The 15231-nt window shown below is 43.5% G+C and overlaps 1 protein-coding gene across 1 annotated transcript in view; it reads left to right on the forward strand.

The window, feature by feature from the left end:
* GALT (galactose-1-phosphate uridylyltransferase) overlaps positions 1-9874 on the forward strand; it is a 46343-nt gene extending 36469 nt beyond the window's left edge. Inside the window, exon 7 of the mRNA XM_053700392.1 lies at positions 9763-9874. Coding sequence (XP_053556367.1) covers positions 9763-9861 — 99 coding nt within the window. The 3' untranslated portion in view covers positions 9862-9874. The remainder of the gene's footprint in view (positions 1-9762) is intronic.
* The last annotated feature ends 5357 nt before the right edge of the window (positions 9875-15231 follow it).

The raw sequence follows: 15231 nt of genomic DNA on the forward strand, positions 1-15231 counted from the left end.
AGGGTTAGATTTAGCTTTAGGGGTTAATACATTTATTAGAGTAGCGGCGAGGTCCGGTCGGCAGATTAGGGGTTAATAAGTGTAGGTAAGGTAGCGGCGACGTTAGGGAGGGCAGATTAGGGGTTAATACTATTTATTATAGGGTTTGCGAGGCGGGAGTGCGGCGGTTTAGGGGTTAATACATTTATTAGAGTGGGGCGAGCTCCGGTCGGCAGATTAGGGGTTAATAAGTGTAGGTAGGTAGCGGCGACGTTGGGGGGCAGATTAGGGGTTAATAAATATTATGTAGGTGTCGGCGATGTTAGGGGCAGCAGATTAGGGGTACATAGGGATAATGTAGGTGGCGGCGATGTGCGGTCGGCAGATTAGGGGTTACATTTTTTTATTAGAGTGGCTACGATGTGGGGGGGCCTCGGTTTAGGGGTACCTAGGTAGTTTATGGGTGTTAGTGTACTTTAGAGCACAGTAGTTAAGAGCGTTATAAACCGGCGTTAGCCCAGAAAGCTCTTAACTACTGACTTTTTCCTGCGGATGGAGTCTTGTCGGTAGAGGGTGTACCGCTCACTTCAGCCAAGACTCTAAATACCAGCATTAGGAAGATCCCATTGAAAAGATAGGATACGCAATTGGCGTAAGGGGATCTGCGGTATGGAAAAGTCTCGGCTTGGAAGTGAGCGTTAGACCCTTTCCTGGCTGACTCTAAATACCAGCGGGCGGTAAAAAGCAGCGTTAGGACCCCTTAACGCTGCTTTTGACGGCTAACGCCAAACTCTAAATCTAGGCAATAGTGACTTATCAAACTATGTAACATACATACTAATGGGAATACAGTCCCCATAATCTATATATTTACAGCCTATTGGGAAATACCATCCTCTCTCTACGATACTAGTACAGCTAGAACATAGATTAGATCAGTCGCTAATACTCATAATACCTGACAACTTATTACTAAGTGAATCTCCCCATCACTAAAGGCTAATGCTGCATTATCTAGCGCTAAGTCTTTGGACTATAAGGCCAGAACTCCCATGGTAATAACAACTGCAAGCGGAGTCATCCACATATTATCCACCACATTAATCCTGATGCCAGGAATATCAGGGGATAAGCTAGCCTGGAACAAAAATATATCCCTATAGCAGACATAAAGACAGTTATTAATGTAGGCAGCGTATATCGCAAGCTTGTTTACTTAGGCCCACCGCCATCCCTACATCCATACACCCACCATAAGGGTGTTATTAATGGGATACCTAGTGTCAGGATATTATTACACTTCTATTGGATTATACACTGCCATAATAGATAGGGTAAAGCCTCCACTACAAAAAGCAATGATAATCCAAATGCACATTAAGTCCCTTTGGATACATAGTATCCAAGTTAAAAATCCACTGGGACTCCTTTTGAAGTAGACATTTAGCCCTATCACCTCCTATAGGACATCTAGGGATATGATCTATTATGATGCATCTCAAATCAGAAACCCCAGCCATGCCTGTTAGTGTCTAGCCACCGGTTGTTCAGAATCACCCACTTTGATGGCCTGCCACAAGGACAGTGAAGCAGGTATACAACAAATGTAGTAAAGGTGACCCTGTGTTGAATATAGAATTTTTTGTTAGATCAAGGATGTGCTCAACTCCAAGTTACTGAAGGATTATCTGCAGGTAGATCATCCCATTGTACCTGTCATTTATACTCTGGCGAAGGTGCATGAGAATCTCACATCGCCCCCGGGTAGGCCGATTGTATCGGCACAGGGATCTATTTTACAACCTTTAGTGACATTTGTGGATGCGATATTACAGCCACTGGTTAGGAACACCTTCTTTCCTCTTGGATTCCATTGAACTGATCAAGCTGCTAAAAACCTGGCAAAATGTTAGAGCTAATGATATTCTGGTCACACTGGACCAGTGTGACCAGTCTATACACCAGTATTCCTCACACTCAGGGGATGGCATCAGTGTCTTATCTCCTCAAATACCCCTATGTGGGTCCTCCGATCAATGTCATTCTGGAGTTGTTGGATTTTTGTTTGAGATGTAATTATTTCAAATTTGAAAAAGAATTCTTCCTGCAAACATCAGGGATTGCGATGGGGTCCAATGTGACCCCATCATATGCAAATCTTTTTATGGCACAGTTTGAAACTGAAGAAACGGATGCCTTCAGGGATAATAGAGTGAAACTGTACAGGAGATATATAGATGATCTGCTGGTGATATGGGGGGGCACCCCTTAAGAACTCTTATCCTGGTTTGCAATCCTAAATAGCGTAAATCCTCAGGTACGCTTTAAGTTAACCTTCAACACAGAGAGTATCGATTTCTTGGATTTGAGGATCTATAAAGACAACATTTAGTTATGCACCACTTTGTTTCAGAAGGAAACAGACAAACTCACTGTTGGATGTTTCTAGTTGCCACCCCCCTAGCCTAAAGAAGGCTTTGCCCAAAGTCACAATTTAAGCGGGTGATCCGTAACAACACTGATGAAGTGAACAAGGAATGACAACTAGTTGCCATGCAGAATACATTTGAATAACAGGGCTATGGCTTCACACAGCTAAGGCCAGCACTGGCTGAGTCAGCATCTATGACCCAAGAACAGGCACTGTCTAAGGTGGACAAAGGAACAACTAGCCAGCGAATGATTTTTACCACCACATTCTCCCCAGAGAAACTGGATTTTTCAAAAACCCTGAAGGAGCATTGGGACATCTTATCCAGTGATAACTCACTACCTTTTGGCACAATGGAAAAACCTATGGTGGGATTTAAGAAAGGAAGATCCTTGAAGGATATGCTATTGAGACCTGATAATACTGACAGCTATATGCTAACCACTTGGTTAAGTACCACTAAAAAGGGTTGTTTCCGTTGTGGATGCATTACCTGCAGTGGCTTAACACAGAACAATGTTTTCACACATCCTTGGTCTAACAAAAAATTCTATATTCAACACAGGGTCATCTGTACTACTAAGTTTGTTGCACACCTGCTTCACTGTACTTGTGGCAGATTCTACGTAGGGTAGACCCAGGATGACTTTAGGACAAGAATGGCTAACCACCGGTCGGAAATGCGTAAGGCCATCGAAGTGGGGGATTCTAACCAACCGGTGGCTAGACATTTTTGCACTAACAGGCATGGGGGTTTCTGATTTGAGATGCATCATAATAGATCATATCCCTAGATGTCCTCGAGGAGGTGATAGGGCTAAAAGTCTACTTCAAAAGGAGTCCCAGTGGATTTTTAACTTGGATACTATGTATCCAAAGGGACTTAATGTGCGTTTGGATTATCATTGCTTTTTGTTGTGGAGGTTTTGCCCTATCTATTATGGCAGTGTATAATTCCATATGAGTGGAATAATATCCTGACACTAGGTATCCCACTAATAACACCCTTATGGTGGGTGTATGGATGTAGGGATGGCGGTGGGCCTAAGTAAACAAGCTTGCGATATACGCTGCCTACATTAATAACTGTCTTTGTCTGCTATAGGGATATATTTTTGTTCCAGGCAAGTTTATCCCCTGATATTCATGGCATCAGGATTATGGTGGTGGATAATATGTGGATGACTCTGTATGCAGTTGCTATTACCATGAGAGTTCTGGCCTTATAGTCCAAAGACTTAGCGCTAGATAATGCAGCATTAGCCTTTAGTGATGGGGAGAATCACTTAGTAATAAGCTGTCAGGTATTATGAGTATTTTCTTCTGTTATGTGTGATCAGTCCACGGGTCATCATTACTTCTGGGATATAACTCCTCCCCAACAGGAAATGCAAGAGGATTCACCCAGCAGAGCTGCACATAGCTCCTCCCCTCTACGTCAGTCCCAGTCATTCTCTTGCACCCAACGACTAGATAGGATGTGTGAGAGGACTATGGTGATTATACTTAGTTTTTATGACTTCAATCAAAAGTTTGTTATTTTACAATAGCACCGGAGCGTGTTATTACTTCTCTGGCAGAGTTTGAGGAAGAATCTACCAGAGTTTTTTACTATGATTTTAACCGGAGTAGTTAAGATCATATTGCTGTTCTCGGCCATCTGAGGGAGGTAAAAGCTTCAGATCAGGGGACAGCGGGCAGATGAATCTGCATTGAGGTATGTAGCAGTTTTTATTTTCTGAATGGAATTGATGAGAAAATCCTGCCATACCGTTATAATGACATGTATGTATACACTTCAGTATTCTGGGGATGGTATTTCACCGGAACTACTCTGTTAAAAGTCACTAATCTTTTTAATAAGTATTTATCATGTTAAACGTTTTTGCTGGAATGTAGAATCGTTTACATTTCTGAGGTACTGAGTGAATAAATATTTGGGCATTATTTTCCACTTGGCAGTTGTTTGGTGTTAATTATGACAGTTTCGTTTCTCTTCACTGCTGTGTGTGAGGGGGAGGGGCCGTTTTTGGCGCTCTTTGCTACGCATCAAAAAATTCCAGTCAGTTACTCTTATATTTCCTGCATGATCCGGTTCATCTCTGACAGATCTCAGGGGTCTTCAAACTTCTTTAGAGGGAGGTAGATTCTCTCAGCAGAGCTGTGAGAATTTTATATTGACTGTGAATAAAAACGTTGCTCTGTAATTTTTATGTCAAATTTAATTATTGTTATTTTTCTAATGGGAACAAACCTTTGCTAAAAGTTTGTGTTGTTTAAAGTTTGATGCTATAACTATTTTTCAGTTCATTATTTCAACTGTCATTTAATCGTTTAGTACCTCTTTGAGGCACAGTACGTTTTTGCTAAAAAAGATTATAACCAAGTTGCAAGTTTATTGCTAGTGTGTTAAACATGTCTGACTCAGAGGAAGATATCTGTGTCATTTGTTCCAATGCCAAGGTGGAGCCCAATAGAAATTTATGTACTAACTGTATTGATGCTACTTTAAATAAAAGTCAATCTGTACAATTTGAACAAATTTCACCAAACAGCGAGGGGAGAGTTATGCCGACTAACTCGCCTCACGCGGCAGTACCTGCATCTCCCGCCCGGGAGGTGCGTGATATTATGGCGCCTAGTACATCTGGGCGGCCATTACAGATAACATTACAAGATATGGCTACTGTTATGACTGAAGTTTTGTCTAAATTACCAGAACTAAGAGGCAAGCGTGATCACTCTGGGGTGAGAACAGAGTGCGCTGACAATACTAGGGCCATGTCTGATACTGCGTCACAACTTGCAGAGCATGAGGACGGAGAGCTTCATTCTGTAGGTGACGGTTCTGATCCAAACAGATTGGATTCAGATATTTCAAATTTTAAATTTAAATTGGAGAACCTCCGTGTATTACTAGGGGAGGTCTTAGCAGCTCTCAATGATTGTAACACCGTTGCAATACCAGAGAAACTGTGTAGGTTGGATAAATACTTTGCGGGTACCGGCGAGTACTGACGTTTTTCCTATACCTAAGAGACTAACTGAAATTGTTACTAAGGAGTGGGATAGACCCGGTGTGCCGTTCTCACCCCCTCCAATATTTAGAAAGATGTTTCCAATAGACACCACCACTCGGGACTTATGGCAAACGGTCCCTAAGGTGGAGGGAGCAGTTTCTACTTTAGCTAAGCGTACCACTATCCCGGTGGAGGATAGCTGTGCTTTTTCAGATCCAATGGATAAAAAATTAGAGGGTTACCTTAAGAAAATGTTTGTTCAACAAGGTTTTATATTGCAACCCCTTGCATGTATCGCGCCGATTACGGCTGCGGCAGCATTTTGGATTGAGTCTCTGGAAGAGAACCTTAGTTCATCTACGCTAGACGACATTACGGACAGGCTTAGAGTCCTTAAACTAGCTAATTCATTCATTTCGGAGGCCGTAGTACATTTAACCAAACTTACGGCTAAGAACTCAGGATTCGCCATACAGGCACGTAGGGCGCTGTGGCTAAAATCCTGGTCAGCTGATGTTACTTCTAAGTCCAAATTACTTAATATACCTTTCAAGGGGCAGTCTTTATTTGGGCCCGGTTTGAAAGAAATTATCGCTGACATTACAGGAGGTAAGGGCCACGCCCTACCTCAAGACAAAGCCAAAGCTAAGGCTAGACAGTCTAATTTTCGTCCCTTTCGGAATTTCAAAACAGGAGCAGCATCAACCTCCACTGCACCAAAACAGGAGGGAGCTGTTGCTCGTTACAGGCAAGGCTGGAAGCCTAACCAGTCCTGGAACAAGAGCAAGCAGGCCAGGAAACCTGCTGCTGCCCCAAAGACAGCATGAACCGAGAGCCCCCGATCCGGGACCGGATCTAGTGGGGGGCAGACTTTCTCTCTTCGCCCAGGCCTGGGCAAGAGATGTTCAGGATCCCTGGGCGCTAGAGATCATATCTCAGGGATACCTTCTAGACTTCAAATTATCTCCCCCAAGAGGGAGATTTCATCTGTCAAGGTTGTCAACAAACCAGATAAAGAAAGAAGCGTTTCTACGCTGTGTACAAGATCTGTTATTAATGGGAGTGATCCATCCGGTTCCGCGGTCGGAACAAGGACAAGGGTTCTACTCAAACCTGTTTGTGGTTCCCAAAAAAGAGGGAACTTTCAGGCCAATCTTAGATTTAAAGATTCTAAACAAATTCCTAAGAGTTCCATCGTTCAAAATGGAAACTATTCGGACAATCTTACCCATGATCCAAGAGGGTCAGTACATGACCACAGTGGATTTAAAAGATGCTTACCTTCACATACCGATTCACAAAGATCATCACCGGTATCTAAGGTTTGCCTTCTTAGACAGGCACTACCAGTTTATAGCTCTTCCATTCGGATTGGCTACGGCTCCAAGAATCTTCACAAAGGTTCTGGGTGCCCTTTTGGCGGTACTAAGACCGCGAGGGATTTCGGTAGCTCCGTACCTAGACGACATTCTAATACAAGCTTCAAGCTTTCAAACTGCCAAGTCTCATACAGAGTTAGTTCTGGCATTTCTAAGGTCGCATGGATGGAAAGTGAACGAAAAGAAGAGTTCTCTTTTTCCTCTCACAAGAGTTCCATTCTTGGGGACTCTTATAGATTCTGTAGAAATGAAGATTTACCTGACAGAAGACAGGTTAACAAAACTTCAAAATGCATGCCGTGTCCTTCATTCCATTCAACACCCGTCAGTAGCTCAATGCATGGAGGTGATCGGCTTAATGGTAGCGGCAATGGACATAGTACCTTTTGCACGCCTACACCTCAGACCGCTGCAATTGTGCATGCTAAGTCAGTGGAATGGGGATTACTCAGATTTGTCCCCTACTCTGAATCTGAATCAAGAGACCAGAAATTCTCTTCTATGGTGGCTTTATCGGCCACACCTGTCCAGGGGGATGCCATTCAGCAGGCCAGAATGGACAATTGTAACAACAGACGCCAGCCTACTAGGTTGGGGCGCTGTCTGGAATTCTCTGAAGGCTCAGGGACTATGGAATCAGGAGGAGAGTCTCCTTCCAATAAACATCCTGGAATTGAGAGCAGTTCTCAATGCCCTTCTGGCTTGGCCCCAATTAACAACTCGGGGGTTCATCAGGTTTCAGTCGGACAACATCACGACTGTAGCTTACATCAACCATCAGGGAGGGACAAGAAGCTCCCTAGCAATGATGGAAGTATCAAAGATAATTCGCTGGGCAGAGTCTCACTCTTGCCACCTATCAGCAATCCACATCCCGGGAGTGGAGAACTGGGAGGCGGATTTCTTGAGTCGCCAGACTTTTCATCCGGGGGAGTGGGAACTTCATCCGGAGGTCTTTGCCCAAATACTTCGACGTTGGGGCAAACCAGAGATAGATCTCATGGCGTCTCGCCAGAACGCCAAACTTCCTCTCTACGGGTCCAGATCCAGGGATCCGGGAGCGGTTCTGATAGATGCTTTGACAGCACCTTGGAACTTCGGGATGGCTTATGTGTTCCCACCCTTCCCGCTGCTTCCTCGATTGATTGCCAAAATCAAACAGGAGAGAGCATCAGTGATTCTAATAGCGCCTGCATGGCCACGCAGGACTTGGTATGCAGATCTAGTGGACATGTCATCCTGTCCGCCTTGGTCTCTACCTCTAAGACAGGACCTTCTGATACAGGGTCCATTCAAACATCAAAATCTAACTTCTCTGAAGCTGACTGCTTGGAAATTGAACGCTTGATTTTATCAAAACGTGGTTTTTCTGAGTCGGTTATTGATACCCTGATACAGGCTAGGAAGCCTGTTACCAGAAGGATTTACCATAAAATATGGCGTAAATACCTATACTGGTGCGAATCCAAAGGTTACTCTTGGAGTAAGGTTAGGATCGCTAGGATATTGTCCTTTCTACAAGAAGGTTTAGAAAAGGGTCTATCAGCTAGTTCATTAAAGGGACAGATTTCAGCTCTGTCCATCTTGTTACACAGGCGTCTGTCAGAAAATCCAGACGTCCAGGCTTTTTGTCAGGCTTTAGCTAGGATCAAGCCTGTGTTTAAAGCTGTTGCTCCGCCATGGAGTTTAAACTTAGTTCTTAACGTTTTACAGGGTGTTCCGTTTGAACCCCTTCATTCCATTGATATAAAATTGTTATCTTGGAAAGTTCTGTTTTTAATGGCTATTTCCTCGGCTCGAAGAGTCTCTGAGTTATCAGCCTTACATTGTGATTCTCCTTATCTGATTTTTCACTCAGACAAGGTAGTTCTGCGTACTAAACCTGGGTTCTTACCTAAGGTAGTCACTAACAGGAATATCAATCAAGAGATTGTTGTTCCATCCTTGTGTCCAAATCCTTCTTCAAAGAAGGAACGTCTTCTACACAATCTGGATGTAGTTCGTGCCCTCAAGTTCTACTTGCAGGCAACTAAAGATTTTCGCCAAACTTCTTTCCTGTTTGTCGTTTATTCTGGACAGAGGAGAGGTCAAAAAGCTTCTGCTACCTCTCTCTCTTTTTGGCTTCGTAGCATAATACGTTTAGCCTATGAGACTGCTGGACAGCAGCCTCCTGAAAGAATTACAGCTCACTCCACTAGAGCTGTGGCTTCCACTTGGGCCTTTAAGAATGAGGCCTCTGTTGAACAGATTTGCAAGGCTGCAACTTGGTCTTCGCTTCATACTTTTTCCAAATTTTACAAATTTGACACTTTTGCTTCTTCGGAGGCTATTTTTGGGAGAAAGGTTCTTCAGGCAGTGGTTCCTTCTGTATAATGAGCCTGCCTATCCCTCCCGTCATCCGTGTACTTTTGCTTTGGTATTGGTATCCCAGAAGTAATGATGACCCGTGGACTGATCACACATAACAGAAGAAAACATAATTTATGCTTACCTGATAAATTCCTTTCTTCTGTTGTGTGATCAGTCCACGGCCCGCCCTGTTTTAAGGCAGGTAAATATCTTTTAAATTATACTCCAGTCACCACTTCACCCTTGGTTACTCCTTTCTCGTTGATTCTTGGTCGAATGACTGGGACTGACGTAGAGGGGAGGAGCTATGTGCAGCTCTGCTGGGTGAATCCTCTTGCATTTCCTGTTGGGGAGGAGTTATATCCCAGAAGTAATGATGACCCGTGGACTGATCACACAACAGAAGAAAGGAATTTATCAGGTAAGCATAAATTATGTTATCGACTGATCTAATCCATGTGCTAGCTGTACTCGTATCATAGAGAGAGGATGGTATTTCCCATTAGGCTGTAAATATATGTCAGATTATGGGGACTGTATTCCCATTAGTATGTATGTTACGTAGTTTGATAAGTCACTATGTGTTTACATTTTGCTTTTTTAGATTTTTCCTTGTCGGCTCTCCGTCTGGCCGCTTGCGCATGCACAGTTGTGCTGTACGGACGCTCCGGAGTCTGACGATGTCTGTGCACGGTGGAGGTAGTAGGTGTTAAATGGTGAGACCCCCAAAACATTTACCGTTCATTAAAAATTATTGTTGTCAAAACGACGAGTGCTTTCTCTATTTCTACAGTATGTATGTATGTATGTATCTATATCTCCAAGTTATAACACAAGCACTCACTGGACTTGATACAGGTGAAATAAAGTGTTTTATTCCATATAAACTAGTAACGTTTCGGGGTGTTCACCCCTTCAACACCCCAAAACGTCACTGGTTTATATGGAATGAAACACTTTCTCCAACATTGGTGTGTCCGGTCCACGGCGTCATCCTTACTTGTGGGATATCTCTTCCCCAACAGGAAATGGCAAAGAGTCCCAGCAAAGCTGGCCACATAGTCCCTCCTAGGCTCCGCCCACCCCAGTCATTCTCTTTGCCGTTGCACAGGCAACATCTCCACGGAGATGGTTAAGAGTTTTTTGGTGTTTAAATGTAGTTTTTATTCTTCTATCAAGTGTTTGTTATTTTAAAATAGTATGGTATGTACTATTTGCTCTGAAACAGAAAAGGATGAAGATTTCTGTTTGTGAGAGGAAGATGATTTTAGCAGACAGTAACTAAAATCGATTGCTGTTTCCACATAGGACTGTTGAGATGAAGTAACTTCAGTTGGGGGAAACAGTTAGCAGACTTTTCTGCTTAAGGTATGACTAGCCATATTTCTAACAAGACCATGTAATGCTGGAAGGCTGTCATTTCCCCTCATGGGGACCGGTAAGCTATTTTCTTAGTCAAACAAACAGAATAAAGGGCTTAATATGGGCTAAAAAACTGGTAGACATTTTTATGGGCTAAATCGATTGCTTTATTTGGGCATTTTATTCATATTTATGCTGACAATTCGCATTTATAAACTTGGGGAACGTTTATTAAACGGCAGGCACTATGTTAGACACCTTTTCCAGTCAGGGGGCCTTCCTAGTTGTAGACTGAGCCTCATTTTCGCGCCATTACTGCGCAGTTGTTTTTTGAGAGCAGGGCATGCAGATGCATGTGTGAGGATCTGAAATTTGCTGGAAAAGCTTCTAGAAGGCGTCAATTGGTATCGTATTCCCCTCTGGGCTTGGTTGGGTCTCAGCAAAGGCTATAGCTGGGACTGTATAGGGGTTAAATTTGTAAACGGCTCCGGTTCCGTTATTTTAAGGGTTAAATCTCTGAAATTTGGTGTGCAATACTCTTAATGCTTTAAGACACTGTGGTGGAATTTTGGTAATTTTTGAACAATTCCTTCATACTTTTTCACATATTCAGTAATAAAGTGTTTTCTGTTTAAAATTTAAAGAGACAGTAACGGTTTTGTTTTAAAACGTTTTTTGTGCTTTGTTGACAAGTTTAAGCCTGTTTAAAATGTCTGTGCTTTCGGATAAGCTATGTTCTATATGTATGAAAGCCAATGTGTCTCCCCATTTAAATTTATGTGATAATTGTGCCATAGCGTCCAAACAAAGTAAGGACAGTACTGCCACAGATAATGAAATTGCCCAAGATGATTCCTCAGATGAGGGGAGTAAACCTGATACTACATCATCTCCTACTGTGTCTACACCAGTTTTGCCCACACAGGAGGCCCCTAGTACATCTAGTGCGCCAATGCTTATTACCATGCAACAATTAACGGCTGTAATGGATAACTCCATAGCAAATATTTTATCCAAAATGCCTACTTATCAGAGAAAGCGCGATTGCTCTGTTTTAAACACTGAAGAGCAGGAGGGCGCTGATGATAATTGTTCTGTCATACCCTCACACCAATCTGAAGGGGCCATGAGGGAGGTTTTGTCAGATGGGGAAATTTCAGATTCAGGAAAAATTTCTCAACAAGCTGAACCTGATGTTGTGACATTTAAATTTAAATTAGAACATCTCCGCGCACTGCTTAAGGAGGTGTTATCTACTCTGGATGATTGTGACAACTTGGTCATTCCAGAGAAATTATGCAAGATGGACAAGTTCCTAGAGGTTCCGGTGCACCCCGACGCTTTTCCTATACCCAAGCGGGTGGCGGACATAGTAAATAAGGAGTGGGAAAAGCCCGGCATACCTTTTGTTCCCCCCCCTATATTTAAGAAATTATTTCCTATGGTCGACCCCAGAAAGGACTTATGGCAGACGGTCCCTAAGGTCGAGGGGGGCAGTTTCTACTCTAAACAAACGCACTACTATTCCTATCGAAGATAGTTGTGCTTTCAAAGATCCTATGGATAAAAAATTGGAGGGTTTGCTTAAAAAGATTTTTGTACAGCAAGGTTACCTTCTACAACCCATTTCGTGCATTGTTCCTGTCACTACAGCAGCGTAGTTCTCGTTCGAGGAACTAGAAAACTCGCTTAGTAGAGAGACTCCATATGAGGAGGTTATGGACAGAGTTCACGCACTTAAGTTGGCTAACTCTTTTATTTTAGATGCCGCTTTGCAATTAGCTAGATTAGCGGCGAAAAATTCAGGGTTTGCTATCGTGGCGCGCAGAGCGCTTTGGCTAAAATCTTGGTCAGCGGATGTGTCATCCAAGACAAAATTACTTAACATCCCTTTCAAAGGTAAAACTCTATTTGGACCAGAATTGAAAGAGATTATTTCAGACATCACTGGGGGAAAGGGCCACGCCCTTCCACAAGATAGGCCTTTCAAGGCCAAAAATAAGTCTAATTTTCATTCCTTTCGCAATTTCAGGAACGGACCGGCCTCTAATTCTGCATCCTCTAAGCAATAGGGTAATGCCTCACAACCCAAACCAGCCTGGAAACCGATGCAAGGCTGGAACAAGGGTAAGCAGGCCAAGAAGCCTGCCGCTACTAACAAAACAGCATGAAGGAGTAGCCCCTGATCCGGGACCGGATCTAGTGGGGGGCAGACTCTCTCTCTTTGCTCAGGCTTGGGCAAGAGATGTTCAGGATCCCTGGGCGCTAGAAATAGTTTCTCAGGGTTATCTCCTGGAATTCAGGGAACTACCCCCAAGGGGAAGGTTCCACATGTCTCACTTATCCTCAAACCAAATAAAGAGACAGGCGTTCTTACAGTGTGTAGAAGACCTGTTAAAGATGGGAGTGATGCACCCAGTTCCAATATAGGAACAAGGAATGGGATTTTATTCCAATCTGTTCGTAGTTCCCAAAAAAGAGGGAACTTTCAGACCAATTTTGGATTTGAAGATCCTAAACAAATTTCTCAGGGTACCATCGTTCAAGATGGAAACCATTCGAACGATTCTACCCACTATCCAGGAAAGTCAATTTATACCTACATATTCCTATCCACAAAGAACATCATCAGTTCTTAAGGTTCGCTTTTCTGGACAAGCATTACCAGTTTGTGGCCCTCCCATTCGGGTTAGCCACTGCTCCAAGGATTTTCACAAAGGTACTAGGGTCCCTTCTAGCGGTTCTAAGACCGAGGGGCATTGCAGTAGTACCTTACTTGGACGACATTCTAATACAAGCGTCGTCCCTGTCAAAAGCAAAGGCTCATACAAACATCGTTCTGGCCTTTCTCAGATCACACGGATGGAAGGTGAACATAGAAAAAAGTTCTCTGTCTCCTTCAACAAGAGTTCCCTTCTTGGGAACAATAATAGATTCCTTAGAAATGAGGATTTTTCTGACAGAGGTCAGAAAGTCAAAACTTCTAAGCTCTTGTCAAGTTCTTCATTCTGTTCCTCGTCCTTCCATAGCCCAGTGCATGGAAGTAGTAGGGTTGATGGTTGCAGCAATGGACATAGTTCCTTTTGCACGAATTCATCTAAGACCATTACAACTGTGCATGCTCAAACAGTGGAATGGGGACTATACAGACTTGTCTCCAATGATTCAAGTAGATCAGAAGACCAGAGATTCACTCCGTTGGTGGCTGACCCTGGACCATCTGTCCCAGGGAATGAGCTTCCGCAGACCAGAGTGGGTCATTGTCACGACCGACGCCAGTCTAGTGGGCTGGGGCGCGGTCTGGGAATCTCTGAAAGCTCAGGGTCTATGGTCTCGGGAAGAGTCTCTTCTCCCGATAAACATTCTGGAACTGAGAGCGATATTCAATGCTCTCAGGGCTTGGCCTCAACTAGCAAAGGCCAGATTCATAAGGTTCCAATCAGACAACATGACGACCGTTGCGTATATCAATCATCAGGGGGGAACAAGGAGTTCCCTGGCGATGAAAGAAGTGACCAAAATAATTCAATGGGCGGAGGATCACTCCTGCCACCTGTCTGCGATCCACATCCCAGGTGTGGAAAACTGGGAGGCGGATTTTCTAAGTCGTCAGACATTCCATCCGGGGGAGTGGGAACTTCATCCGGAGATCTTTGCCCAAATAACTCAATTATGGGGCATTCCAGACATGGATCTGATGGCGTCTCGTCAGAACTTCAAGGTTCCTTGCTACGGGTCCAGATCCAGGGATCCCAAGGCGACTCTAGTAGATGCACTAGTAGCACCTTGGACCTTCAACCTAGCTTAGGTATTTCCACCGTTTCCTCTCATTCCCAGGCTGGTAGCCAGGATCAATCAGGAGAGGGCCTCGGTGATCTTGATAGCTCCTGCGTGGCCACGCAGGACTTGGTATGCAGACCTGGTGAATATGTCATCGGTTCCACCATGGAAGCTACCTTTGAGACAGGACCTTCTTGTTCAGGGTCCATTCGAACATCCAAATCTGGTCTCCCTCCAGCTGACGGCTTGGAGATTGAACGCTTGATTCTATCGAAGCGTGGGTTTTCAGATTCTGTGATAGATACTCTGGTTCAGGCCAGAAAACCGGTAACTAGAAAGATTTACCATAAAATATGGAAAAGATATATCTGTTGGTGTGAATCCAAAGGATTCCCATGGAATAAGATAAAAATTCCTAAGATTCTCTCCTTTCTACAAGAAGGTTTGGAGAAAGGATTATCTGCAAGTTCTCTAAAGGGACAGATCTCTGCTTTATCTGTCTTACTACACAAAAGACTGGCAGCTGTGCCAGATGTTCAAGCATTTGTTCAGGCTCTGGTTAGGATCAAGCCTGTTTACAGACCTTTGACTCCTCCCTGGAGTCTAAATCTAGTTCTTTCAGTTCTTCAAGGGGTTCCGTTTGAACCTTTACATTCCATAGATATTAAGTTACTATCTTGGAAAGTTTTGTTTTTGGTTGCAATTTCTTCTGCTAGAAGAGTTTCAGAGTTATCTGCTCTGCAGTGTTCTCCGCCCTATCTGGTGTTCCATGCAGATAAGGTGGTTTTGCGTACTAAGCCTGGTTTTCTTCCTAAGGTTGTTTCTAACAAAAATATTAACCAGGAGATAGTTGTACCTTCTTTATGTCCGAATCCAGTTTCAAAGAAGGAACGTTTGTTACACAATTTGGACGTAGTCCGTGCTCTAAAAT

The sequence above is a fragment of the Bombina bombina genome, chromosome 2 (assembly GCF_027579735.1).
Source record: "Bombina bombina isolate aBomBom1 chromosome 2, aBomBom1.pri, whole genome shotgun sequence".
Taxonomy (NCBI): Eukaryota; Metazoa; Chordata; class Amphibia; order Anura; family Bombinatoridae; genus Bombina; species Bombina bombina.